The following is a 27889-nucleotide window of genomic DNA, read 5'->3' as shown; positions in this document are numbered from 1 at the left end:
CTTTCCTCTACTGATATTTCGTCTGGCGCCCTCCACATCCGAGCAGCCGCCGTTCGTCGCCCTCTGGCACAGCGCCACCTGTGCCGAGAGCGGGCAAGCGGGTTGCCACGAAAGTTCCTCCTCCAGCGGGTCAAAATGGATCCCGTGCCACATCTCCTCCATGCCTGCATGGACCAATCATGTCAACATCAAGGCCACGTGCCGAGGCCCCTATAGTTTGCTGTTGAGAAAGCTTTTATATAATCGGTTTAATAAAATGACCAACAATAAAGTTTTGTTGTATCACACTGTGCTTAAAAAAAAAAAAACAACAACAAAAAAAAAAAACAGTCTGTGTACCACCTGATTTGCATATTTTGACTTATTATGGGTGGGACTGGAACGGCAATGAAAGTGACTCACTATCTTTAAAAGGGCAGACCTGCACTCTGGGGGCGTCGATCACGGCGGACCAGCCCTGTGGAAGATCGTAAAGGTATCAATCGGAATCCGGTGACTCACACGTGGAAACAATTCGTCGTTTTTGCTCTTACCTCGATGCACAGGCATGGCAAAGGTCTGGAGAAGGAGAGAACGGCACTTTTTTGGGGTTCGTCCTTCTTGATCTGGATGGTCAACAAAGGAGACACACTGCTAACTTTGATGTGTACAAGGCTAACTCCTGATTTTCGTCCCCCTAGCCTTACCAGAACGCCAGCCCCCGTGCCGGTGCAGATGAAATCCTTGCGGCACAGTCGCACTTGGTAGTCTTGACCCTGCAGCGCGTCGCTCACGCTGACGCGCACCTCCTTTCGGTCCAGGTTGACGTCATGCCGGATCTGACCGGCTTCCGGACACAAATGCTCGTGACGGAGGGGCGGGCAAAAGCGCGGTTGAGGTTTTGAGGCGTACTCACTGATGCATTCGGGTACGTTTCTTCTCAGATCCTTCCATGAGCAATCTTCAGCGAGACAAACAAAAGTATGTCACATGATAATCCCTTATCGGTAGCAGAAAAAAAATTATTTCCAGCAAGTGGATCCAGGTGAAGATATATGTATGTATATTAGTGCACCACATCCACGCTGCGGTACCTGGAGCCACGTAGGTCACGCTCCGAGTTATCCCGCAGTAGCTCGGGATCGTGGTCACGCTGACTCTCACTTGCTGCCGCGGGTAAACGTCGACGCAGTCGTTCTCCACCTCCACCTGTAATGACACGCTGTGATGACGAGAGGGGAAAACGATCTGATAAGATTTAAATGGGGTGAAAATGTAGGTCATCCTCGGCGTATAAAGTACCTTTGTTGATCTATCGCCAGCAACAAGCAGAACAATGAAACGCTGCGCCACTAGAGAGTAATTAACTCATTCACTGCCAAAAACGTTTTTAGACGTCTTTTCACAGTCCAGCCATCCAATCCCAGGAACCTATTATATATTTTTGTTCAATTTTATTCAAATGTTAGAGTAAAAGAAGGTCTGAAAATGTCTGGCGGTTTATGAGTGTAATTAACATGTGTATCCACTTTTTTCGAATATTTTGATTTCTTTGTGTGCCGTGGCCTTTGGTTGCGTTTTTGAATGAAGTACCTGCATCCCTGCCATTTTCCGCCTGGACGCCTTGGAGATGCTAATGATCCGGCACTTCTGCAGCATTCCCGGCATCTCGGTACAAACGGACAAGCCGTGGATGAACTCTGCGGATTGAAACCATTCATGATGCCTCTCGTACTTTTGATAGAGCAAATTTTGTTCATCACAATGACAAAATATTGTGAACAAAGACCTTGCTTTCTGACTTTTTTTTTTTTTTTGCCTTAAAGTGGGAGTCAACCCAAACATATTTTTTTCAAGAATATGTTCTTTCGATGCCCACTAGTTGAAACACAGCATTCTGATTGATTTTGCATTTGTGGATTGTAAAATAAGGAGCAAAATGCACCCGTTTTTAGCCATCGCCGGGGGCGGCCATTTTGTCTTCTGTCGACTGAAAATGACACCACAACTGCTCACAACGACCAATCACGGCTGACTTTTTTTCTGAATCTGAGCCGCGATTGGTCGTTGTGAGTAGTTGTGATGTCATTTTCAGTGGACAGAAGACAAAATGGCCGCCCCCAGAGATGGCTAAAAACAAGTGCATTTTGCTACTTCATTTATATTCCACAAACGCCATATTTATCAGAATGCCCTGTTTCAACTAGTGGGCTTGGACAGAACACATTCTTGAACAAAACATGTTTGCGTTGACTTCCCTTTTAAGTATTGTTTGCTAGTATCGGCAGTTTCCATTAGTGCCCGGTACCTTCTTGCTATCAGTACTTGCTCATCCCTACAAAATCAAGTATTTTGACGCACTGCTAAGTTGTACGGTGGTCTTGATCCGGAGGTGGAGGGAGCATTTCTGGCTCCCCTCGCACATCACGGCGGTGGAAAAGATGAGGGTGCGGAAAACGGAGGAGGCGTTGAGCCCGTCTGCGGGCATCTGGCACGGAGGAGGAAGAAAATCTGTAACAAAGAAGGTCATTTTTAATTAAGAAGGTAGCAAAGGTTACTTCCTCCATCTTTACGCGTAGTTCCGGTTTAACCGGACAGGAGACCACTTTGGATCGTGCTTGTGGAGTGTGTCGGTCTGCACTCACAAGCTGGCTTGGTCCTGCACTGGAGCCCCTGTGGGAAGAAAAGATCCCAATTAGTCAAACATAAAAATAAAATAAAATACATTAAAAAAAAAAAGAATCCTGGACAATAAAGAACTTCATGTGGACCATATTAAAAAAAAAAAAATCATATTTCAGCATAATATTTAGCACTGAATGAATCCATTTTAGGTTTCTATGTAGAGTTACAAAAAAGATATTATCATGATATAAAATAAAGTAGGTGGACGTTGGGCGTCCTCCGAGCAAGGTGCCGATTTCAAACACTGATTTTGAAAGGTCCAAACAAGTTTCATCGCTACAATAGTTGTTAATGGAACAAAGAAGCATACACGGGAAGTCCTTTCAAAGATGTTTTTGTTTGGTCTGCTCACTGAAGTAATCATCCCACCTATAGATGTGGGATTAAGATATGCAAACATTCAACCTGAAAAAAATGAAAAGTATGAACTTTTTTCTTTTTTTTTTTTTTTTTTTTTTTTTTTACCTGAGAACACATGGTGCCGCATGTTTTTATCCTTTCAGCCTCCATCTGTTGTCCAGCAGCTCCAAAAAGGCCGTAACCAGCGTGGCACATCAGCAAGGCAGGCCACAGGATCATCTCCGCCACAACAATTATTTTTTTTCCCCTTCTTCTCTGGAGTTGCTTTTACTCGACTCCGGCTCTGATTTTTGCGTCTTGGGATGCTGATGTTATCCACTGGTGGTGTGATGGGCCAGGGACTTGGTAGTAAATATCTTTATCGTGGGGGCGGAGCTTAGTGGATGAGTTGTGCGTGTGTCTCTGGAAAAATGAATAATGAGTATTCTATTATTAGCTACGAACAGGGAAGTTATGTGATCGATGTGTTGTACAACAAAAGGTAAAGTGTGTTTCTATTGACTCCCAATGTATCAAAATGTAGCACAAGCACACATTTTATTAGATGACACTGAATTTGCCACGGATATATAAACGCACGCTTATTTACTGAAAATGTTCCTATGGTGCTGGTACTTACATGGAAATCCAACACAACAAAAGGAAATAAATAAAACGTGCTTTGCAGTTCAAAACAGTGCATGATGCATATTTCTGGGAAAGGCAGGGTGGGAATTTTTTTTATGGTTTTTATCTACTCTCGATTTATCACTGACTATCAGTACTCGGCATCATTTCCTTCATCTCATAACTGGCATTGGGCGAGAACGTGTAAAATGGCGCCCTCTGTCAGAGTGCGGGGTGTACTGCAGAATGCCGCTTCAATTACGTCATCGCAATAAATCTTACGTCAGACCTTTATAAATACTGTTTGTGTTTCTAGTCTATTATGAAATAATTATGGTTGACGTACTGGCTGATTTTTTCCACGTTTTTTTTTTTGTGTGTATTTCACTTTCCAGTATTGAGCAACATTTTAAATGTTATCTTTTATATTTCATAAATGGGTGCCAACGACAGCTTGCTTGAATTGTCAGTCAAAGTGCTTCCATTATGCACTCGGATGTCGGCTGTATCTCTGTGCAGCATCTACGGGGAGGATTTATCCTGAACCTGCTGTCAGCTGCTGGGAGGCGCTCATCCTCTGCACGCTGGAAAAAATGCCTCACACGACAAGCCTTGTGTGTGGCAGTAAGAGAAAACGAACGCAAATAAATAAATGTATTAACAAATTATACTGTTATCATTATTATTATTATTATTATCATCATTATATATTATAATATTATGTAACAATTACATATTATAATATTGATTATATATGATAAATGAACGAATAAATCAATTCAAATAAATTGTATGCAATTTATTTGATTTGTAAATTATGACATGCTGTCCGTTTTGCAAGTTAGATTAGTGCACAAACAAACCAAAATTACCAGTGCAAAAAAAGCTATAGCAACTAACGCTCACGTCACATAAATCCTGGTTTGTGACCCAAATGCTGTCTGAAACCGAAATTTAAACTCGATTAAACCATAATGTGCATGTGTACTCTTGGCCCACTCTGCTTGCTGTAGTTATGATGTAATTTTAATGAAATAGTAATTACACGTACGCTTACGTCTCTGGATATATGACGTAAATAAAAGCAGAGGGTGCATTTCTTGCAGCGTGGGTTTACGGGGGCGTCACGTGACTCGCTAATTCCGCGTTCCCGACGCCCGGGATGTTGTCTCCGGCTCTGCATGGAGGTGCGCCCGGCTTTGCCTAAGCCATCCTAGCCGCTTTTCCTCCAGCCCATCCCCCGGTGCGAGCCGCCCTCGCACGCCCCGCCATCGATGCGGCATTAGCGAGCGGACCGTGCGGCTTCTCCCGTCGAGCCCTGTCGTCGAGCAGCGCGGCCGAGCTGGGGGGCAATCCGGGGAAAGGCAGCCGCGGCGCCGCGCATCGGCCGCCTTGCAACACCCCGCCGCGGCGCACCACCAACATGCTGACCCGGGTCAAGTCTGCCGTGTCCGGCTTCATGGGTGGAATCATGGCCGGCGGCGGTTCCGGCGGAGGTGGCAGCCCCGGCTCGGACCTGCCGCTCAAATTCCCCTATATGAGGCCGGAGTTTCTCGGGCTCTCCCCGGATGAGATCGAGTGCTCGGCGGATCACATCGCCCGGCCCATCCTCATCCTGAAGGAGACCAGGAGATTACCGTGGGCCACCGGATACGCCGAGTAAGTCAGCGGCGCCCCGCCCAAAAGGGGTCTCGGGTTTTGGTTTGGGGGTGCATCACAACAATGATTCAGATGGAGCGCATGCGCAGACCGCTAAGCTGCACCTGTTGTGAGCTCCGATGCGTAACCCTTCGCCAGCAGTGCACGTCATTTGGCGTGCATGTTGCATTAAACTGGTCAAGTGACTTGGAAATCACGCGCAAAACGGGAGGCAAGGTCTGAATTATCGTCTAATTACAAATAATTGGTCATCATGAACAGGGGGGCGGAACCAGAACGTGGCTAATGGATGGGCCTGGAAAAATCAGTGTGGGCCGGAATATTTCTCTCACTGAGCACAATCTTCCTGTCCCGACACATCGCATATTCAAATAAAACGACAAACTGAATAATATGACGTTCGGATATTCCTTAGACAACCACAATTGTGCCATTTTTAATATTCAATAAAAAACTAAAATAAAAAAAAAAACCACACTAATTAAAAAATAATTCAATACTAATATTTAAAAGGTTTTTTTTGTTTTTTTTTCATGAATGGGTTGGCAGTCTGTCAATCTGGGTGGCGGCTCCGCCCTTGATCATGAATCATATTTTGCTATCAATGTTTGGTTAGTAATACCCCACCCCACCCCCCCAAAAAACAAAACAACCAATGGCATGTTAAATATGGCCAAATCTAACATTATCACCTGAATTATAAACTATCAAAATTTATCGATTAGTCATGTCTATCCATGGCCTTTAACCAGCATTTTTTCTCAGGTATTGTTCGGTAAGTGACATGATTTAGTATCTACTTTATAGAGTTGAACTAAAAACGTAGCAAAATAAACCCCCTAAAACTAATTTGAAATGTTTTGCACAAATATGAGCTGAAAAAGTGAAAAAGGACCTATTGTATTCCGAACCGGTCTGCTGATCCGGCACGAGTCAGGCAGATGAACAGCACGCGACATTTGTGACACTTGAAGGAGAAAATGAGGTCTTCATGCCAAACGGGAAGAAAAGCAAAAGTGCTCCTTTTTCAGCGAGATGAATAGAAAGCGGCACAGCCCGTTGAGGCAAAATGGTTACTCGAATCCATGATATCCGTAAAATGGATCAACTTTGACAGTATTCACGATTGAGGCTCGGAATTGAAACAATGTGTTGACATTACATAATCGCGCATATATTGTCGCATCAGCCCCTTTGCATCTGTGAGTCAGAGATGCTGCCGAGCACAAAACAACCCACGGTCGGGGTCTAAAAATAGTCACGCTAATTTGTCTCACACACCCTTCAGAGATGTCTGATAGGCAAGCGGGGCTCACTTTGATGTCATTTTTTTTTCCCCCTCCTCTTTTTTGGACTTTCATTCGGCTTACCTTTTTTTGTGCAAAAGAGACCTCGAAAAAGTGAGACACTAATATATATATATATATATATATATATATGTAAACATACATAATGTTTTCCTTCAGAGTGATTAATGCTGGAAAGAGCGCTTTGAACGAGGACCAGGCGTGCTGCGAGGTGGTGGTGGTGAGGAGGCGGCCCATGAGCTACTGCCCCCCCTCGACCCCCAGCAAGACCCCCACGGCCAAGAGACGCAACTCCCTGCCCAACGGCGAAGGTCCGGGCCTGCGCTTGGAGCACAGCAAGCTTGGGGAGGTATGGCCGTGCATGCGTTACTGCAGTTTTTTTACAAAAATGTAAATATTTCTTCTTTTTAATTTATTTGCATTTATCTCGTTAAATGATTGGTTTGTTGATTTTACGGGAAATTTAGATAGTACTTTTTTTTTTTTTTTAAATAAGTGTTTTTTAATAATAGCTAAATTAGTTACATTAAAGATAATTTTATTTAAAAAAAAACAACATAACACAAAAATTATATTCATTTTATTTATACATTAAAATTTTACATACACGATTTAACTTTCAAAAATAACTTTTGCTGGTGTCAAAAATAAAACGTGGCCCTCGATCATCAGTGTTTGCCCACTCTAAGCCCAGGTAATTTTGAGTTTTGAGGGTTTTTTTTTCCATAAATCAAGTTAGGTTCTAGCATTAAAGACATTTTGAAAGAAAGCAAAGTGAGAAAAGCATTGGACTGATGATTGAGCCCTGGGGGACACCGTAGCAAACAAGACCCAGGCTCCACATTTATATCAGTTTAAAGCTTTTTTGAGTTATCTTCTCTTTGTCAGACTGAATTTTTTTACATTATTATTAAATCGTACAGGTGTACCTATTGACGGAGGCACTATTTTGCATTTCCAGGACAACGAGGGACTAGTGTTCCACTACTGGGCCTTGTTCGACGGCCATGCCGGTTCTGGCGCCGCCGTGGTGGCCTCCCGCCTGCTCCAGCACCACATCGCCTGTCAGCTGCAGTCCGTCATCGAGATCCTGCACAACCTGACCTCCCTGCCGCCCACCATCCTGGGCGAGGAGCCCGACGGCAACCCCTGCCCGCAGGGCAACACGCCGGGCCCCCACCAGCGCTCCCTGACGAGGGCGGCGTCGCTGCGGGGTGCGGCCGGGGCGCCGGGCTCGCCCAGCAGCACGCCGCCGCCGCCGCCGCGCTACTTCGCCGAGAAGAAGATCCAGCATGAGAGCTTGGTGGTCGGAGCAGTGGAGAATGCCTTCAAAGAGATGGTAGGCTCTCCCGCAGGGCTCGTCTGACCTCAGTGATTTACCTGGCCCTGGTTTTGCGGATGCAGGATGCACAGATTGAGAGGGAGAAGCAGGGCTACAACATCACGGGAGGATGCACAGCGCTCACGGTGGTCTACATGCTGGGGAAGCTTTATGTGGGCAATGCGGGCGACAGCAGGTCTGTGTGTGTCTCCTTATTTGTCATTGAAAAGTACATTTCCATCAAACTTGTGTCCATGTATTTTGCGTCTGATTGACAGGGCCATCATTATCAGGAGCAATGAGATCGTTCCAATGTCAACAGAATTTACGCCGGAATCTGAACGACAGAGGCTGCAATTCCTGGTACAAATCAGTTTTGTATTTTATTTATTTATTTTTTTTAATGAAGAAACAGAAGGAATTTGCCTTGTAATTGCAAAAACAAAAATATGTACCTGAAAAAAAAAAAAGATATATATATATATTTATATATATTTGTGTTCATATATATATATATACATATCCGTATATATATCCATATATATAAGCACGTATACGTATACATATACATATATATACACATCCAGTATATATAATATATAGGAATTAACAACATAGTGACATTTTTTTTTGTCTGAAATTCTACCCCCCCAAAATTTTTGTCTGAAATTTCCAAGTGATAAATGATATATAATCTTTTCAAAATAAGCAATATAACAGTTATTTGGAATAGCTTGAAATGAACGTTTTCGTAGAGGGATTCATTACGGTTTCTGTCTGATTTTTTTTTCTTATATATTTTTGCTGGCATGTTCCACTTTTGCAATCCAAATCAGTGGCGGGCTTGTGCATCCGCAGGGTTTCATGCAGCCTCACCTGCTGGGGAACGAGTTCACGCACCTGGAGTTCCCGCGGAGGGTCCAGCGGAAGGAGGTCGGGAAGAGGATGCTCTACAGGGACTTCACCATGAACGGGTGGTAGGCGACGTCGGCGCTTCTGCACTGGGCCACGTTGAATGGTCAAAAAAAAAAAAAAAAAAATGGACATGTATAAGCTTGCAAGAAAAAGTAGGGCAACTCAAAGTTATATTCATGAAAATAACTTTTTGGGTTGATAAAATTGAGACCTTACCTTTTTCTTGTAATTATTATATTTCAACTTTTTTGTTACAATAGTAAGACGTTTTTTTTCCCTAAACCCAAAATGTGTTCACATAATACCACTTTTTTCTTTTGATAATGCAATTTTCATGTAATTTACCTTTTTTCGTGCACTGCGACTTTTTTGCGTTTTTATGATCACAATGCAACTAAATTTATAGCTCTGTCTTGCAATAGTTTAAATAACTTTCACATGTAATATTGTCAATTGTTAATTTCTTTTTAGCAATTTCCAACTTTTTCCACATTTTTTTTCATCATAGTATGCCAATTTTTTTTTTCCACAGAATATTTCAATTTCATATTTATTATGAAATATAGAAAATATTTTTGCTGTAATGAGACTCAAACTTTTTTGTATTTTAATATTTTTTTCACGTGATATAGCTTGTTTTCCTGTTGTGAGTTGGACGAACATCGGATCTCATTTTATGACCAAAATTTAAAAAGAGAGTTCACGTACTTATCTTGCAACCGCACATTATCTATGTCACACTCACGTCTTTGTTCTCGTCTTTCAAACAGGGCGTACAAGACCATTGAGGACGAAGATCTCAAATTTCCGCTAATATACGGCGAAGGGAAAAAGGTCAGGTTAACATCACACTTCAGAGCTAACATTTAAAAGTTCTGACTAAAGGAACGACGATGGATTTTCCAGGCTCGGGTGTTGGCGACCATCGGCGTGACGCGCGGCCTCGGCGACCACGACCTCAAAGTTCACGACTCCAACATCTACATCAAGCCCTTCCTGTCCTGCCTTCCCGAGGTGAGCGCTGTTGAGAAACAAGTGCAATTTTATTCAGAGCTGCACACTACTTGGCTGTTTGGCTCGACGCAGGTGAAGGTGTACAACCTGACGCAGTACGAGCACGGCGCGGACGACGTGCTGGTGATGGGCACTGATGGCCTCTGGGACGTCCTGTCCAACCAGGAAGTTGCCGAGGCCGTTTCCACCTTCCTTGCCAACTGTGATCCAGATGACCTTCATAGGTTGGGCCTTTTTAAAAAAAAAATTTTTTTAAACGCATCGTTTCAAGCAGGATAGTTACTAACATATGTACATATACATATATACGTGTATATGTATGTGTATATATACATATATATGTGTGTATATATATATATATATATATGTGTGTGTGTACATATACATATATATGTGTATGTGTATATATGTATGTATATATATATATATACACATACATACATATATATACGCATACATATATATATACGCATACATACATATATATACACATACATATATATACGCATACATACATATATATATATATACGCGTACATATATATAAATATACACAATACAATTTTATACAGAGTATATATACATATACACATACATATACACCACCACACACACGTTTACACGTATACACACATATACATATACCGTACATACATATAGACATACGCATGCATATAAATACATATACAGATATATATATGTATATACATGTATACAGATATATATGCGTATATGCATATAGTACTTCTCGTTTAACCTAATTTACAAATAACCTGCTCCCCTCGTCAGATTTAAAAATGTCATTTTGTGACCACCTCTCATGGTTAAGGTATACAATGGCGGCACAGGACTTGGTGATGCGAGCCCGCGGCGTGCTAAGGGATCGAGGCTGGAGGATCACCAACGAGCGCTTGGGCTCCGGGGACGACATCTCCGTCTTCATCATACCACTGATGTACGGCAACCGGCAGCCCTGAGCGGCAAATATAAAAAGTCCACCCACCCCCCCCCCCCCCCCCGAATCCTTTTTGCACACGTTTCTGTTGGAGTGATCGGCCCCCAAAAGCAAAACAGAACCTTGTGGCGCAAACGGGAGCTCATTGTCCTGTTAGGGCCACAAAACTGGGCTCCAGTGACTCACCATTGCCTCTTGATGAAGTAAGCGGCATAAACCCAAGAGACTGCAGCTACACAATATGGACTAAAGTTCTGGGACACATGTTAGGCTAAGACAAGTCAGGTGTCTCTATTGAGTCCTTAACTTTTTAGGTGCTCATAAAATCTCAAATAGAACCTAAGAGGTTTTTTTTTTTTTTTTTCTGCCACAATGTAGCTTTCAATGATCTGCTTTCTGAATGAAGCATCCTGGCCCAGAGCTCAAGTAAAAGTCATGCTAAGAAAAAAATAAAAATAAAAATAGTCGACAGTTCCCTGAAAATTATTAACGTCATCTTTGATGTCGAGTTGGTTGAACGCACGAGATTCAACGTCTTAATTGCACTTTAATTCAACCCACGTCACTTAAAAAAAAATATATATATATATACGGAGAAAAAAATAACGGCTCTGTTCTGTGCATGCATCGGCTGGGTCAAACGCTGCCCCTTGCGTTGACTGAATTTGTATTCCTGTAACTCGTCGTATGGCTAAATTGAGTGTCAATCGTTTCGTTTTAGTTGTGATGGCGGCGTTTATTTTCAAATACGTGCGGGTTTTATTTACCCGTCTCGATTCCAAAATGAAGGATACGCGGCAGCACGATACTGGGGAAAAAAAAAAAAAAAAAAAAAAAATCGAGTGAATCGAAAAGATGTGCAGAGGGAAAAATAAGGTTCAGTCTCATTTTTGTGTCGTCATTTTTACAACCTATATGCTACCTGCATTTTTTTTCCTCCTATACATTCCATGAGAAATGTATTTCAATAGAATTCATATTATGCATTTTGTGTGCCGTTGAAAAGATGTATCGAAAGCCTGTTATCGTACCCTCTGACGTGAAACATATCGCGTCAGGGCTCCTGTTGAATGTTTATCCTCGCTTGACATGTCATTCAGCCTTCATTTCTGTCCATTAGATGAATGTATTTTTTTTTTTTTTCTGGCCCCATCGTGCCACCCAGCTTCTGCACATCAACTCAGGTTCAATGTTGGGTCGAGCTGGTTGTTAGACATCCTCAAGGTTGGTGTGTTACTAATGTCACAGCAGATGTAAATACAGAATGGCTACGATCGTTCTGTTTGCTTCCCTCTTGAAGTTGCTGTACTTGTAATATGAAATAGCTGTGCTTGCTTTTTTTTTTTTTTGCGGGGGGGATTCTACTTCTAGCAAAAACAGCCACAAGTGGGGATTTGAAGTGGCCTCGTGACTTTCCTGCTTTGTGAATGTCAACCGTACCTTTTGTATAAGGTTCCTCCAGAAGTCCCCTCCACCAAAAAAACGATACATTATTTTAATGTTTACTTAATTGTGCAACGCTACTGTTGCAAGGGGTGGGATGAATAATTAAAAAAAATGATAATTAAATGTGTCTGATCTAAATTCCTTGTTTAAGCAACACTGTGTCACATGTCAGTTTTTGTTGATTATGGCGCCGCCGTGTGGACAAAAGCGGTAGTGTTTCTGCAAAAGTCAACCATATTTCCCATGTATCGTGAAATCCTGAGCTCTCGCTGGCCTGCAAGTTGGACTGAATGACATTTCTATTTCCAGTGGCTGTGTGAACGATGAGGTAATGAATCTATGGACTTCCGTCCTTATAGCAAAAGGAGGAAGTGAGTATGCCATATTTTTTTTTTGTGTGTGCCGGGGTTGCTCCCATCCTCCTCAAAGTTGCTTAGTGCCAGTAAAAACGATACAGACCCCCTTAGGGCATGACAAAAGTCCCATTCAACTACTTGTAAGTCAATGTTTCATCAAAAGAGTTGTGAACAAAAATTATTGAGGTCGAATTCTTGCCCAGTGCTGCTTTAAAAAGGGAGATTACGAAACGGACAAATGCAACATATTTGACAAACAGTAAAAAGTAGGCCAAGTATTAATGACATGAAGATTATCTCTTATTTTGGTTTAAGTGAGGTAGGTTTCAAGTGTAAGGGGAACATTTGACATTTTGGATTCTCCACACTGGAAAATGTTGGGATGTTTTAGGAATGCAGTTTAAGTGGTCCATCTGTTATTAACTCATTCGCTGCCATTGACGAATTTACTTGTCTTTTCACAGTCCAGCCATTTCAATCCCAGGAATTTATTTGTATTTTGGTTTTCAACATTTTTTTTCAAACGTTAGCGTAAAAGAGGGTCTGAAAATGTCTGGCAGTGAATGAGTTAAATGACTAACTAAAGTGTTTATTTTTGCCAGAGAAATCAGGGGACAGGTGAAGAAAAGTCACTGAAAAGCTTGACACAACTTTATTGAAGATTGTGTATAAATACACATGCACATTTCAAATGTAAACCCAAGTGAACTCAAGTGCAGCCAAACCTGGAAACCCCTCATCATGCAAGGATGCCTGGATTATTTCTTTTGTACAAAAAAGTCCCAAAAACAACAGAGCTATCCTTAAAAAAAAAAAAAAAAAAAAAATCCCTCCCTGACAAGTGTAACAGGCAACACCACCTCACCCAATCTTTCCGCTCTTTAGATATGCTTCCTTGCTAAATGCTTACGTATAAATAAATAAACTTTTATCAAATGTGCACTCACAGAGTGAACTCTTATGTACAGTACAGTATACGTCTATTGTAGCAGTCTCCTTCTCGCTCATTCGGGAGGGGGTGAGTCGGCCGAAAAGCAAGGCAAGAAGCGCGAAGATGCTGTTATTAAAAAAAAAAAAAAAAAAAAAAAAAAAAAAAGGTAAGGGGTTGCCAGCTGAAAGCAAAAAAAAAAAAAAAAAAGCCACACTCCACCATGGAGAATAAATGCACCGATGGAGGAATATCCTGCAACAATCTGACACAAAGTAACCCTTCCGCCCACCCCCCCCCCCCTTTTTTTTCTTTTTTAGCCGGACTCACCCCAAACGCTCAGGAGCACAAAAAGAATCACGTCACCCCTCTTGGAGAGGGACACATTCAGCCTAAGGCGGGAGAAGCCGTCACCAAAACACTCAAAACAACCCGGGAAAGCTAAACAACAAAACGTGGCCCTGTTGAGAATTTATAAAAAAAAAAAAAAAAAAATTAAAAAAATGTTGTTTTTTTTAAAAAAAAAGGCATTCACATACATGTGGTCAGTGTTAACTGCGCATACATTCTGCCCCTCCTGTGGATTAGAAAAAAATGAAATTACGTGGCTGTGAGATGACAAGACCACCTTAAATCATGTTGACATTCAAGTGTGTTTAAAGGGGCCATGCAAAAGGGGGGGGGGGGGAAAGTGTGTGAGATTTAAGAGTTAAGGCTAAGCACACACACATTGTCGTTATCTCGCAAGATGGAGCTAACACTAAAATGCATAGCAGGCTTTTGAAGACACAATTCCTGGATGATGTGCGCATGTATGGCACGTCGTCATTGAAGGGCTTAAATTAGCACACCACATGCAGGCATGGTAGGAGTGAAGGAGTGTGGCCAACAGAGGGCGCCAAAGTCAGCTGGACACGAAAACAAGGTCACAGCAAGAGCAGCAGACCAAAAGCTCGGAACAAGTTTGGCATTTAATACTTTAAAAAGAAAAGTGAAACAAAAATCGAACACGCGTCCGGATTTGAGATGTGCCCCGCCTGCGTATGTGAAGGCAGATTTCCTATTGGGGTTGCTCAGAGAAAAGTCACATTCATCTCTGAGCTAATGCAGTGTCTGGCAATGAGGATTATAAAAAAGAAAAATTAAAAAAAAAAAAAAAAGTGGATGGTTGGTGATTGTGCAAGTTGCTTCAGCGCAGAATGACGACACACACTGCTCAGTGTTTCAATTATGTACAAACTAACTAAAATCAGAACTTTCTCTCAGAGATATAAAACACTCACGAGAACACAAACTGCCTCCGAATCAAAACGGCCTTTAGCAACACAAATGCAACAGGTGACGCGCGCGCGCGCACACACACACACACACACACACACACACAACCAGTGATTGAGCCACGGGGCTCCGAATTCTCCGCGTACCGCCAAGGTCACGCCCACTTTGGCTCCGCCTGGCGAGCCCGGGTGGGCCTGATGGCGCCCGCTTGCCATGCTGTGCGTCCATATGGCTTTGGATGGAAAGATTCCTATCTCCCGCTCTCTTCTCGCTCCGATTGTTTGTGCCGCCGCCCCTCAGTTGCCGCTCATGGTAACGTCTCGACTGGGCGCCTCCTCCTCTCCCTCCTCGTTCTTACCGCACCGGTTCTCGTTCTGGTCCCCGCTCGCTGCGGCGGCGGCGGGAGAGGCTCCGCCCCGAACCGAGGAGGCGCTCCGTCTCCCTTCGTTCTGCTCATCGTCCGCTTCTTCTTCTTCCTCCTCCTCTTCTTCTTCTTCATCCTCGCCCTCCTCCTCTTCCTCGTTGTCCTCCTCTTTCTCCCGGTCGAGAGCGAAGTAGCCGGTGCCTTTGACGGTATCCTGGCGCTGGTAGAAGAGCACGTAGCCCGCTTTGGACTGGACATGAGCACAGTGGAGCCATGAGGATCGAATTTTTGACAGTGTTGCCGCCTGCTACGTTGCGGTTCGTTCACTTTTTGCGTTCCGCCGCGTTTCGTAAAAAAAAATTGCTTCTTAAGATCGCTCTACATCGCAAAGTTGCTCCTCCCACAGGTGGGCCTGGAATGCATATAAAGAAGTGGCCCACACTTCCACTGTGCTCAGATTAAATGGGACTTAAAGCAAAAGTCAACCCAAACATGTTTTTTTTTTTTTTTTTTTCAAGAATATGTTCCCAGCAGGCCCACTAGTTGATTCATTCGGATTAATTTTGCGTTTGTGGAATATAGGTTAAGCAGCAAAATGCACTCGTTTTTAAGCCATCTCCGGGGTCGGCCATTTTGTCGTCCGTCGCCTGAAAATGACATCACAACCGCTCGCAACGACCAATCGCGGCTGACCTGTTTTCTGAATCTGAGCCGCGATTGGTCGTTGTGAGCGGTTGTGATGTCATTTTCAGTCGACGGAAGACAAAACGGCCGCCCCCGGAGATGGCTAAAAACGAGTGGATTAACACTTATTCCGCAAACGCGATATTTATCGAAACTGTTTCAACTAGTGGGCTTGCATAGAACATATTCTTGAAAAAAAAAAAAAAATAACAGAGTGTTTGGGTTGACTTCCGCTTTAATGACATGCTTCTACAAGCATCATTTAGCTGGACTACGTGGAAACTCGAACCCCCATTTCACTTACGCTGAGCTCCCTTTTTTTTTTTTTTTTTCACTGACGCAGAATTTCAGGCTTTTATTTCACATTGCCTTCAGATTATTTTCCACGAGCAAAACAGACTTGTCTTTTGAGCGCACTCACCACTATTTGATCCTCGCTGGCCGGCGACACGCTGCTGTCATCAAAGTTGTACCACTTTCCGTCATCGGCGTTCTTGGCGTAAGCGGTATCTGAGCGGCGACGAGACGACGGCACAGTTAAAACCCCGCAAAGACATCCCGGAATACTTCTGCAATTCGTTTGGGCTTACAGTGGCCTCCGCCCATGCCGCCGTAGTGGTTGGACACAGCGATGAGGTCGTAACGACACGGTCCACTGTTGGGGTTGATCAGGAACTCCGACATGTCCAGATCGCTACAGAGACCACGCATCGGAACGGGTTGTAAACGAGGCGGCGCGCGACCGAAAAAGGAGACGGATGACTGGCGTGTACCTGAGCGGGAAGTCGACAAGGGAGTCCAGTTTGTCCCGCATGTAGCGACTGTAGGAGAATCTTTTCAGATGGACCACTAGCACTGGAGGCAGGGACCACAGGTCCAGCTTCTTTGTGGCCTGCTGGTGCTGCTTACAGTTTGGACAGTACCTGAAGTCGCGCATCACATGTCAAGATAAAGCCAGACTGGACGAAATGAAGCAGAGGTTGTTTTCGATGCAAAAAAGCTCGAAAGAGATTAAATGCTAATTGATTCGACATAACTCAGTCACTGCCAGACATTTCCAGACAATCTCTTACCCCGCCCCCCCCTCCAAAAAAAAAAATCGAAATTAATTTCTGGGATTGAATGGCTGGATTGTGAAAAGACGAGTAAATCCGTCAACGGCAGTGAATGAGTCACAGCTGACAGGAGGGACGCGTAACGTGCTTACCAAGGGTCCTCAGCTCCCAGCTTCTCCTTCGTGGTGAACAGCTCGATGCAGTCCTTTAGCTTGAAGTAGGCCTTTTTCTGAGGTTTGTACTCCATGCTTTCGTGCTTGTCAAAGTCCTGGAGAAAAATGGACAGTTATGTGTATCGCTCTTACGATATCTGCTGCCGTTTTGTATGCTTTTGTTTTGTTTTTTGGGGGTTTTTTTACACCCTTTTGATTTGAATCTTACTTCCTCCCCTTATGTTTTGTTTTTCAAAATCACAGTCTGCCAGGGCTGCGCAATTTATCGAAGTTCAATTACAATTTCACTCCACGTTTCCAAAATTGTCAAAATCGTAAAAAACTATTGTTAATATGCATATCCGACACACTGTTTACACACAAGGAAATCATTCTTGAATGTATACATTTACGCCTTTTCTTATTCTAAATAACTAATTTCACAAATGTTTCAAACTCACATAGTGTTTCAAAGAAATTTATTTGCCTTCATATTTTTTTTCATTGCTTTGTACCCCAAAACGATTGACCGTTCGAATAATCGTGATTTCAATTATTACCAAAATAATGGTGATTCATATTTTTTTCCCCATAATCGAGGAGCCCTACAGTCTGCTTCTATCCAGTGCACTAGCTAACAGAGCGGCCAACTGTCACCGACTATTTTGCAAACCGATGGCTCATTCACCACAAAAATCGATTAATCTGTCACAATTTTGCTTTTTTACTTAGGTTTGTTCCCGCTTCTATTATGCATGAAAGACTGGTGCATTTGATTTCATAAAACCGTGACCGTGGGTGGTATGATAAACAGTGACTTCTCGGCCGCGTTTGCCTGCTACGGCGCGAAAGTAGTGATTTGAGTCGACCGTGTATCATGGGGTCCAAGAATACAGCTTTTTTTTTTTCTTTACCTCAACAACCATGTCGTCAAAGTACTTTTTCTTCATCTCGGGTTCCCAATCCAAAGAGAGATAAGACCGATCTGGAAGAGAATGACAGACTTCAATGAGTAATTAAGACATGGGAATCCGCGATGCGAGTGCAGGAGGGGAATGTTAATTAAAGCCACCCCCGCGCCACCCGTCGCGTCCTACCGTTGAGCCATAAGTGTCCCTCATCGAACTGGATCTGCCTGGTGTCCTCCTTGATGAGCGAGAAGTCCGTTTTTCCCATGTTATTGAGCTGGAATGTGAAAAGTCTCTTTTTGCCGTGCCCGCTGGTCTGCTGGCCTTTGGTGGAGTTCTGCGGGGTAACCATGCCGTTCTCCAGCTCGTTGTCCCCGCCCACCGAGTCCTCCGACTGGCTGTGGTCGTTCTCGGAGGGCAGCTCTTGATCCTGACTGGACTCGTCGTCCTGCTCATCAGTCTCCATCTCGCCTGACGGAAAAAAAAAAAAACAAAAAAAAATTCTTGAGACATTCACTGCCATTGACGTATTGAAGCGTCTTTTCACAGTCCAGCCATTCAATCCCAGGAATGTATTTATATAATTTTTTTTGGGGTCTGGAAGTGACCATGGCGAAAAAAAGAGAACGTTTCAGCGAGTGAGGACTCACTTGGCGACCCCTCCTCCATTACGCCGTTAGCGGTAGCGTTGCCGTTGACGGTGTGCTGTTTGGCTGACGCCGTCTCCTCACAGTCGTCCCCATCCTCCACTACGGTGGATCTCACAAAGCGGCTGCAAGAACGAGACCACTTTCATTCACAGAGAAGCATTAAAAAAGGTAGTAACCGGACCAGTTTATGCTCGTGAGCAAAGAACGCCGTGGTAAGAACGCCATCGCGAGATTTCACGGGTAAACCCACCAAAGGCGCAGTAGCAGCACGTTGTACAGTTTATCCTCATTAAGCGTCCTCGGCACGGCGATGAGGAAAGGCTGTCCGAACAGCGGCGTGCTAGTCTGGTTGTATCCCGACTGTTTGTACTTTTCCCTCAGGTGCACCGGAATCACAACGTGCTCCGTGTCCTCCACTCGGTTGACTGCCACCTCAAACCTACAGAGAGGGTATCATTCATTTTTATTATTTATTTTTTTTTTTTGTCTGGGTTACTTGACTTGTCCTTTAAAAGGTGACCTGACACTCACACGTAGATATCATCCCTCTCCATGATGCTGCTAAGGTTCTCATTGGTGGCAAAGATCCGGTGGAAACGGTGGCTGTAGATGTCGGTTACGATCATCTGGCGGGGGATTGAGTGTCGGCGGGAAACACAGGGGGGGGGGGGGGAGTTAAGAACCACACAAAATGTGAACGCAAGTCGACTATAAACCCATTTCATCTTGTTTCAGATTTTATTCAATTGCCAGCAAGATGATGCAAAAACTACTTCACGGATGAGCATGGGAGGGGAACATGAGCCAGGGCAGAATGTATTAAGACTTTGGTCCGGATCCAGGATTTTCATTTTGCAAGATGACAAGGCTTTTTTTTTTTTTTTTTTTTTCCCCTCTCCCCAACAACAAAATCCAGGCGTATGTAAGAGTGGATTTCTATTAATGAGCTTTGCAATTCGGTGCCAAATTAGGATGGTTCATCCTTGGCAGACGTCTGCGCTCCACTGAGAGCCTTTCTGGTTCAAGGAACAAAAAAGACACGGCCCTACGTGCTACTGAGTCTGTATGATCACTTCCAATGATTAAATGTCTACACTGGGCTGTGTGACGGTGGAGAAAGGTCAGCGTTTTAATGGGACAGCTCTTAAAGGACGCCGGCGCTTGCTTTGACATTGGAATGTCCGTACCTTCTCAGCGGGCACCCCAGACAAACTGGAGAGGGAGGTACAAAGGTCAGAGATGTAGCCCACTTTTGGCACGGTCAGTTTGTACTGAGAAAACATTTTTTTTTTTTTTTTTTAAATCGACACGTGAATTTAGATGTTGAAAGGATGTAGACGACGTTCAACCGGTGTCTGAAGGTTACCTGTGTGGGTTTGGCCAGAGGATCCAGTCTGACTAGATAAACCTCCAGCGTGCGCTCCTTCTTCATGGGAAGAGGCAGCGTCAAGTAACAGAAAGGATCAAACGTCACAGAGACCTTGGAGCACACGGGACACACCAAGGTGGACTTAAAAAGGCCGTGAAAGATGTCCACGATTATGGAGTCGTTCCTCTTGATGTGGTTCTCCCAAGCCTCCTCGGCCACCACCTGTAAGCACGTTTTTTTTTTTTTTTTTTTTTTTAAATACATTCCCGATACTCCCTTGCACGAAAATTCAGCTCCACCTTATCGGGCCGGCCGTTAGCGTCCTTGAGCTGTATGTACGGCTTCTTCCTGATCCGGTTCAAGTCCTCGTGGAGACCGTCCAGGAGGAAGGCCAGCAGCTCATGAGAATCCTGCTGCTGGTAGCCGGAGAACTGAGGGGCAAAGCAGCCCACTTGAGTCTGGGGTGAAGTTGGGGAAAGACAAAAAAAAAAAAAAAAAAAAAAAATGCAACTAAGGTCAAATCATGAGACAAAAACAGCGATGCTTTTTTTTTTTTTTTTTTTCCCCAACCTTAAAAGGCCTTGGTGTCACATAGCCGTATTTGCAGGACCACAGTTGCTTTATAAGCTCGGCGTAGGCTCTGGCGATCTCTCCCTTCATGCCCAGCGGGTTGTCCTTGTTCAGCTCACTCGTGTACTTGTCTTTGAGGAAGTAGTCCGTCAAGGGAGGGATATTACTTAAACACTGAGAGGACACGGGAGCGGCAGAGGACAACCATCGTCACAGACTTCATCTGGGCTTCATTTGCATTTGAAGTGTCACGTTCTTCCTCGGCTTTTTTTTTTTTTTTTTCTCTTCGCAGCCAGGTCGGATTCGAGCGCGTTACCTGCACAGCAGAGTTCATGAAGCACGTGTTGCCGAGGTTGGAGAGCCCACAGAGGCCGGCGAGCTCGCTTTGCCGACTCTGCTCCGAGTAGTCGTAGCTGTTACTGTAGCTGTGGTAGGACGGTAGGCTGAAGGTTGAATTCTTCACGCTGGAAAAAAAAAAAAAAAAAAAAAACAAACAAAGAAAAACACATTTGGTTTTACTGAGCTAATAAAAAGCGCAGAAAATACAATCGTCAGTTCACATATATAAAGTTGGATTCCTCTTAAGTCGGGGAATCAAACATGGCCCGCTGCAAGCGGACCTCTGAGAGGGCTGCGGGACAGCGTCCCACTGGTCGAGGGAGGCGCCGGCCTCGCAGTTGAGCGCGCGGTGGTCCACCCTCCTGCCGTCCAGCTCTACCGCTTCAGACCTCAGGCACCACCAGCAACACAGGAGCATGACATCTCCGCCCCGCCCCCGGCCCACATGTCGCTACAAAACTCAAGGCGGCTGCCGGTTGCTTTTAAGTCCTGTTCGGAGAGAGTCCACGGCAGCCTGAAGTCGACCACGGGCCAACTGAAACGTTCCAAAAAACAACTTTCTGTCCTCTAAATGACTGCGAGAAAGCTAATCATCTACCATCTTCTCTTGGCCGACTTCTTATATTCCCCTCCACCTGTCCTGTCCTGTCCTGTCCTGCGCTCCGGTCTCCGGCACCTCCCTCTGGCCTGCCTGCTGCTGCTCCACTGCTACCGGCAGATATTTATAGCAGCAGCAAGGCTGCTCAAGAGTACCGCTACCGAAGCTTGAGGTGCACAGAGAAGGGAGAGAGAGAGAGAGAGAGAGAGAGAGAGAGAGAGGCGAGGCGGAGGGGAGAAAGAAGCCAATCGACTGCATCCAGCTGAGGCTGCAGTATTCACTAGCCTGACACCCCCCCCCCCCCCTGTAAATGTACATTGATGCATGTTCTTACGATCCATCGCCTTCACTATCCCCGTGGACACGCCTCCCGGGTCAAAGCCGCGCTTTGGCGCTGCCTCTGTAAAGCTCTTTTGACATGCCGTGGTTGTCTTATGAGGGCTTTTAAAAGAGGGTGTGTATATAAATCAACCTGAAGAAAGCGCTTTTTTTTTTTTTTCTCCTTTTTTTAACGACGCCGGGCGTCGGCCGAAGAGGAAAGTAGTCGACGACTACTCTGAAGGTCACTTGCCTGCTCGCTGGGGCAGGAGGGAAGAGCGAAAGCGGAGTGAGGAGAGGAGCTGTTGCAGAAATGACAGTGACACTATGCTGCTACCATGCATTGCCATCAAAAGGGGGGGGGGGGGCGAGAGATATATTATGTAATGCCTTACCACTATGTATGACAAAAAGAGGCCGCATGCATAATTTAGAAGAAACGGCGCTGCAGAAGAGCTTCTGCCGGGGGAAAAAAAAAATCCACATTCCCAAACTGGCCCGGCAAGAAAAGATGTACTTGATATGCGGCTGTGAAATGTCAACATGAACCCATGCGATCCAACACCTTCATTGCGCATGTGGATCAAAGTTCACGATGAAGCTTTTTTTTTTTTTTAATATCTCGGTAATAAAAAGGAAAAAAAAAAAATAGCATGCAGTAAAAAACATGTCAGGTGAAAGGAGGGGACAGTAGAGGAGACGGCTAATCTCGCCCTCAGACTAGCAGTGCTCTCCGGCAGAGGGCTCCGGGTTCGTTCGGGAGTTGAAAAGACAGCGAGCTGAGGTACCTCTTGCCTTGAAAATAATTCATGTGGATTATCTTTGAGGGATCATAATAAGTAGCATCATTTTAATTTCACATAAAAGCATCTTAACCACTTGAGTCCCTAGAAGGGCGCGATATAAATCTGAACTGGCATTATTATCATTGCGCCAGTGTATATATCCACACTTTCCCCCCCCCCCCCTGCACTCATAATGCAATTCATGAAACAGAAAACCAGTTTTGTGACATATTTTCTTTTTATATAATTGCAAATTTGTGTTGATTTTTGTGTTGATCAGGCGAGTGCGGCGGTGAGAGTAGCAGAGTTCGTAGGTAAGGTGTGATCAAGTCACCTGATTTTGACTTGCATCCCTTGCTGTGGTTGATTGAAATGTAAAAAAATAAAAAAAAGTTAAAAACGTTAAAAGGCGGTCAAATCAAGAAATTGCTGACTATGATGCCGAAAGCCGCCAGTAGGCCACTAGCGGAGAGCACTGCTGTCACCGAATTCCAAAGAAATCAATCACATTTTTCCTCGCTGTCACCCTCCCAACAATTGAAACGGCATCCTTCGCAATTTTTTACTAAACCCCAAATCCACAGCCAGAGATAGGCGCCCTCGAGTCAAACTGGAAACTGATAGTGATGAAATTTGCGGATAAGTTGCGCAAAACGGATCCAAAGCGCTCCGCTCCATCTCTGGCTGTTGACATCCACACACCTGCGACTAAGTCTTACTTCCTGCTGTTGAAGCTGCTGTTATGATTGTTTGTGAGGGATGAAGGCGAGATCTTTGGCAAAGCAGAGAGATTTGAAGCACCGGATGACCTTCAAAAAGATAAAAGAATAGATTATGAGTTAGCAGGGGGGGGGGGGGGGGGGGGACCCTGCAGAAAGGCGCCGGATAAATCAAACTTAGATGAATCAAAATAAAAGTGGGTATGTGTCAGCAATGATTGCGTCACAGAAGAGAATGAGTGAGGTGCACAGGTGACTATTTACAGAATCTCAGTAGCTTGTTTATCGGTCAACGGTGTGAAAAGTATTTTTTACTCTCCATGGAAAACAAAAGTTCTTCCTTTGGGTCCACGCGCAAAAATAGAAGCCGGCACTGCTCTCACTTGTTCGCGTCCGAGCCTCGAGGCCACGAGCCGTCTTCGTTCTTCTGCTCGATTACGAGAACCTGCGAGAGACATCGCGGGGGGGGAAAGGAGGGGATTTAAAAAACAAAAAACAAAAAAAAAAAAAGCGTCCAGCTGCTATTGCGCATTTAACTCATTCACCGCCATTGACGAATTTACTTGTCTTCACAGTCCAGCCATTCAACCCCAGGAATTTATTGATATTTTTTTTCAAACGTTATGTTAAAAGAGGGTTTGAAAATGCGTGGCAGTGAATGAGTTAAAAATGCGGCAAACGCCACAAAAAAAAGGTGACTACCTGTCCTTGGTAGAGGCCGGCATCTTGGATGGTGCTGTCGGGCTTGTTGAGAGGTTCAAAGGTGTTGCTCATGTACCGGTTCCAAAGTCTGGTTTCCTTCTCATCGGGGATACTGAAGAGCTTTCGCATCTCCTTCTCTATTAGATCTGCAAAAGAAAGCGCACATTATGAGTAGCAGGTTTTACCGTCCCAACCTTTAACTAAGAAAAACGGCACACTAAAAGCGTATACATCGCTCCTACACTCGGATTTCGTAGTTTGATCTGTTTAGTTTGTTGCTGTTATGGAAAAAAAAACCCGCAATAAAACATAAGTTTAAAAAAAAAAAAAAAAAAAAAAAACGAAAAAAAAAACGTATACATCGCCCCTACACTCGGATTTTGTAGTTTGATCTGTTTAGATTGTTGCCGTTATGGAAAAAAAAAAAAACGCAATAAAACAAGTTTAAAAAAAACAAAAAAGAAAAAAAAAACCTATACATCGCCCCTACACTCGGATTTCGTAGTTTGATCTGTTTAGTTTGTTGCCGTTATGGAAAAAAAAAAAAACGCAATAAAACATAAGTTTAAAAAAAAAACAAGAAAAAAAAAACGTATACATCGCCCCTACACTCGGATTTCGTTTGTTGCTGTTATGGAAAAAAAATCCGCAATAAAACATGTTTAAAAAAAAAAAAGAAAAAGAAAAAAAAGCATATACATATACTGAAATGGTGATCATTTTGGCTCAATTTACTCACAAATTTACTGAGTTGAGGAATTGAGTCTTATTTCACTGAACACAAATTAGTCTGTCGGATGAACGGCAACAGATTAATAGAAGCTTCTGCCATCTAGTGGTAGAGCATTTCAATTATTTTCAAACCTCTTCGGCGGAATTTGACCGTTCCCCGCGGCGAACGTGATGATCTCGCAAGCGTTTCTCCCGCGGGACTTACCGATTGTGTCGGCCTTGCTGAAGCGCCTGGTGATCACGTTGTCCATGTTGCTGTCCTCACATAGCTTAAGCTCAGTCAGGTACACCTCCACCTTATAGTGCTTCACAAACATACCTTGCTCGACCACCTTGTGAAGAGATACGACACGGGGATGAGAGTAGTGGGAATAATTCCACGCAAGTTGTGCAATCCCCCTGTCAGTGACCGCACGTCAAGAGTCACAAGACGGAATTCTGTGACGTTAAAAATTGAGCCTAATGTGTCCCAAACTCAAGTACAGTATACTCTTTATTCAGCAGTACATGTTCCCAAGGTGTTTTTTTTTTTTTTTTTTTTTGCCGTAACATAGTTTGTGTCATGCCTGCCACTCGTCTGACAGAAGCACAGTCAAGAGTGGAAGGCCTAAATTAGCAGCACCTTGTGGAAACAGCTGATGGGTCCCAGCCTATTTATTTCAACACTGCACGACTACGACGCGCACGCACACTCCCTGGAATTCATATTCCCAAAGTAACAATTCAACAAAACGTCCAGCAGATTTGCAACAGCCATGCACACCAGCTCGTATTCAACACCAACCCTCCACACTCGTCCCCGTCCCAAACCTCAAGACTGTCCGTGAGCTAGGAGCAAAAGTCGCCGCCAAGAAGAATTCCTCAAATCACCGCGGAGCCAAACTTTTTTTTTTTTTTTTTTATCCCTCCCGCCTCCCTCCCCGGTGACGCCACTCGGATTCAGCGTGACCTCAGCGGGCCTCGCTGCGCTTGAAATGAAACAAGGGCAACCATGCGGCTAGGCGAAGAAAGTGCGCCAATCCCGTGACTGAAGTCCTCGTGTGTGACCCCTACCCCCTAAAGCACGGAAACCGGGATGGTGAGTCCACGGACGACGCACGAGATAAATAAAAAGCATGATGAACCTCCTGCATGTTGTGCCTCGTAGCTCGCTCCATGTAGCTTTTCAGTCATCCGGAACGTTGCCTGAAAATAGAAACCCTTCGGCCACCCGATACGTCCCAGAGCAGACGTGGCAAAATGGGAGGGGTCGACGGGTGAGGGAGGGGGCAACACGCCGGCAGCCATGATAGCATGACTAGCCAAATGTGCAGGTGGCCTCTGACAATAGCAAAGTCGTTTCCACTGACACTAACCCGGCTGTTGTTTGTTACAACCGGCAAAACTCACTCATCCAAAAATATTACTGAAATCAATTTTCAAAAACATACATTTAGGATCATGAGAACACATCTGAGTTCTCTTGATTGTCTTTTACATGTACAATAAGCAAGGGAACAGTCGAAGTCATACCGTGCGTGCAACTGGCTCTTGACCCTCCGTCAGCCCGTACCAGCTGACCAGCTTATTCCAGCCCTCCGTGGGAACCAAAATGTAGTCGAGCTCATCGATGAGATGCTCCTTGATGGCCAGAAAATCCCTATCTAGAGGTAAAGAAAGGGGGCAAACGGGTGAGAGACGGGTATGCAGAAAGGCCCGATGAGCACCACAAACAAGGGAGGCACAAAGCGACCTGACAATGAGCACAAAACACAAAGAAGGTATGCCGCAGAGAATTCCATGAACCTTGCAAAAAAAAAAAAAGAGAGAGCCAGGCAACAATGGCGTTTGTGCTCCTCTGAGCTATTTGTTGCTAGTTGCCAGAACGATGCCTCTGTTCTTATTCTTATGGAATGAATTTAGTGTCTTACCTCGGAGAAGACCAGCGTTGTCAATTGGTCCCGGGTAAACATTCTGGTCGCCCATTTGATATTTGTCCCAACTATCAAATCCAACATATTTCTTCCACTGCTTGAACCAGTGACTGTCTACCAGGTACCTGCAACGATGAGAAAAAAAAAAATTCATGAATTCACATCACTGTTATTTGAGACTGTGAACATGCTTGAAACATGCTTGGTTTTCAGAAAACTAAACGTACTTAACGTTGAACCTTTAAGAGGTAAATATTAGTTTTACCGGTCAATGGGCTGTCACTTGTATACACTGTGCCTACTGATGACGCAACATCAGGGGCAATTGGGGGGTTCAGTATCTTGCTCAAGGATACTTGGACAAGGTCACAACAGCCAGGGGATTGAACCCACAACCTCTGGGTTGGGAGACAACCACTCCACCACTTACCCATGCCACCCTCAGTTGAGTTCGGGTTGCTCAAAGTGTGGCCAGCTGGCTCTGATTTTGACAGGTGCTTCTTTTTCCGACTCCGCCCTAAACAAGTCGACCGAGGAGCCCACTGACAGCTTCGGAATTAGCTTTGAGCTTGGCCACGCCGAAATCAATAAACGGGGCGTCCCACAGTCTTGTCAGGAATTAAGAAGCGGCGAGCTAAAGTGGAGAATGACGCCATTTGAATGGATGTGAATCAACGGAGGAGAGCTGACACACATGAAGCTGACAGCTAACTCAAGCTAACTGTCAACACGGCCCCGTATTTGCTACTTTTCTCCTCCTTTGTGACGTCGACAGGCGCCGCCGAGGACAGCGGCGCCCTCGCAGCGCTCTTAAAATGTCTCCATGGCAACTCTTACCAAGTGTCGTCCTTTTTGAGTTGCGTTTTCATCAGTGCCGCGACCTCTCCTCTCTGGGTTTCCAGATCGGCCGCTCCTCCTTCCGCCATCTTTCCTCAGTCATGCCGCGGTGCATGATGGGAGGGGAAAGCGGCGGAGGCGTTTCAGAATCACGTTGTGCGTGAAAAAGGGAGTGACGCAGGGGTTTTTCAGCCAATCAGGAAGGAGTATCGGCATCTTTTCAAAAGGAGCACATACGTCATATTCGGGTTGTGTCATTTCCTTTTAAAAAATTATGACAAGTGTTTATGTTGTAATAAATTTACAGATGGGTTATGTTATGTTTATTTTACAAAAAAGAAATGCACATCCTTTCACCTTATCCATTATCATTTGTTCCATAAAA

General features: G+C 44.4%; 3 protein-coding genes across 7 annotated transcripts in view; 1 reads left to right on the top strand and 2 right to left on the bottom strand.

Annotated features, from left to right (window-relative positions):
* The window catches only part of il17rel (interleukin 17 receptor E-like), an 80998-nt gene extending 77580 nt beyond the window's left edge, over window positions 1–3418 (bottom strand). Inside the window, exons 1-10 of one of the 3 annotated variants that reach the window (XM_086022761.1) lie at window positions 3130–3418; window positions 2625–2652; window positions 2341–2490; window positions 1573–1679; window positions 1074–1188; window positions 896–940; window positions 687–826; window positions 534–605; window positions 403–457; window positions 1–164 (exon numbers count right to left, since the gene is read on the bottom strand). In XM_086022761.1, the coding sequence (XP_085878887.1) occupies window positions 1–164; window positions 403–457; window positions 534–605; window positions 687–826; window positions 896–940; window positions 1074–1188; window positions 1573–1679; window positions 2341–2490; window positions 2625–2652; window positions 3130–3243 (990 nt within the window). In that variant the 5' untranslated portion in view covers window positions 3244–3418. The remainder of the gene's footprint in view (window positions 165–402; window positions 458–533; window positions 606–686; window positions 827–895; window positions 941–1073; window positions 1189–1572; window positions 1680–2340; window positions 2491–2624; window positions 2653–3129) is intronic. The other 2 variants (XM_086022763.1, XM_086022762.1) reach the window with 2 other exon arrangements.
* Window positions 3419–4738: 1320 nt separating this feature from the next.
* Window positions 4739–12401, top strand: LOC147126779 (protein phosphatase 1H-like). Its single transcript, XM_086022764.1, has 10 exons — window positions 4739–5289; window positions 6756–6945; window positions 7558–7935; window positions 8001–8113; window positions 8196–8280; window positions 8776–8894; window positions 9603–9666; window positions 9739–9846; window positions 9919–10070; window positions 10676–12401. The coding sequence occupies exons 1-10, from the start codon at window positions 5054–5056 to the stop codon at window positions 10821–10823; spliced, it is 1593 nt and encodes a 530-aa protein (XP_085878890.1). The 5' UTR covers window positions 4739–5053; the 3' UTR covers window positions 10824–12401.
* An 838-nt stretch (window positions 12402–13239) lies between these two features.
* On the bottom strand, window positions 13240–27651 carry usp15 (ubiquitin specific peptidase 15). 3 transcript variants are annotated; one of them, XM_086022750.1, is made up of 22 exons: window positions 27505–27651; window positions 26665–26792; window positions 26267–26397; window positions 24960–25086; window positions 24023–24168; window positions 23704–23765; window positions 23321–23410; window positions 20878–21025; window positions 20562–20735; window positions 20291–20449; window positions 19989–20213; window positions 19810–19893; window positions 19154–19248; window positions 18873–19061; window positions 18623–18744; window positions 18162–18443; window positions 17979–18049; window positions 17065–17180; window positions 16631–16780; window positions 16448–16551; window positions 16279–16367; window positions 13240–15423 (listed from the first exon to the last, which is right to left on the bottom strand). In XM_086022750.1, exons 1-22 carry the CDS (start codon window positions 27591–27593, stop codon window positions 15106–15108), a joined length of 3099 nt encoding a protein of 1032 aa, XP_085878876.1. In that variant the 5' UTR covers window positions 27594–27651; the 3' UTR covers window positions 13240–15105. The 3 variants fall into 3 exon arrangements, with proteins under 3 accessions (XP_085878876.1, XP_085878878.1, XP_085878879.1); XM_086022752.1 differs by lacking the exon at window positions 19810–19893; XM_086022753.1 differs by lacking the exon at window positions 23321–23410.
* Between the last annotated feature and the right edge of the window lie 238 nt (window positions 27652–27889).

This window comes from Filicampus tigris, chromosome 22, assembly GCF_054856515.1.
Source record: "Filicampus tigris isolate MCC_2025a chromosome 22, RoL_Ftig_1.0, whole genome shotgun sequence".
NCBI lineage: Eukaryota > Metazoa > Chordata > Actinopteri > Syngnathiformes > Syngnathidae > Filicampus > Filicampus tigris.
This window is presented reverse-complemented; position numbering and strand designations above follow the sequence as displayed.

Bases quoted from the DNA above. Each gene is read 5' to 3' on its own strand.
- LOC147126779 (XM_086022764.1), top strand. From the start codon at position 5,054: ATGCTGACCCGGGTCAAGTCTGCCGTGTCCGGCTTCATGGGTGGAATC. The intron at 8,281-8,775 runs GTACAAATCAGT...GTGCATCCGCAG, and splicing joins GACAGAGGCTGCAATTCCTG to GGTTTCATGCAGCCTCACCT. The intron at 9,667-9,738 runs GTCAGGTTAACA...TGGATTTTCCAG, and splicing joins TATACGGCGAAGGGAAAAAG to GCTCGGGTGTTGGCGACCAT.
- usp15 (XM_086022750.1), bottom strand. From the start codon at position 27,593: ATGGCGGAAGGAGGAGCGGCCGATCTGGAAACCCAGAGAGGAGAGGTC. The intron at 18,745-18,872 runs GTGGGTTTACCC...TCGTTCTTGCAG, and splicing joins GTGCTGCTACTGCGCCTTTG to CCGCTTTGTGAGATCCACCG. The intron at 17,181-17,978 runs GTAAAGAAAAAA...ATTTTTCTCCAG, and splicing joins TTGACGACATGGTTGTTGAG to GACTTTGACAAGCACGAAAG.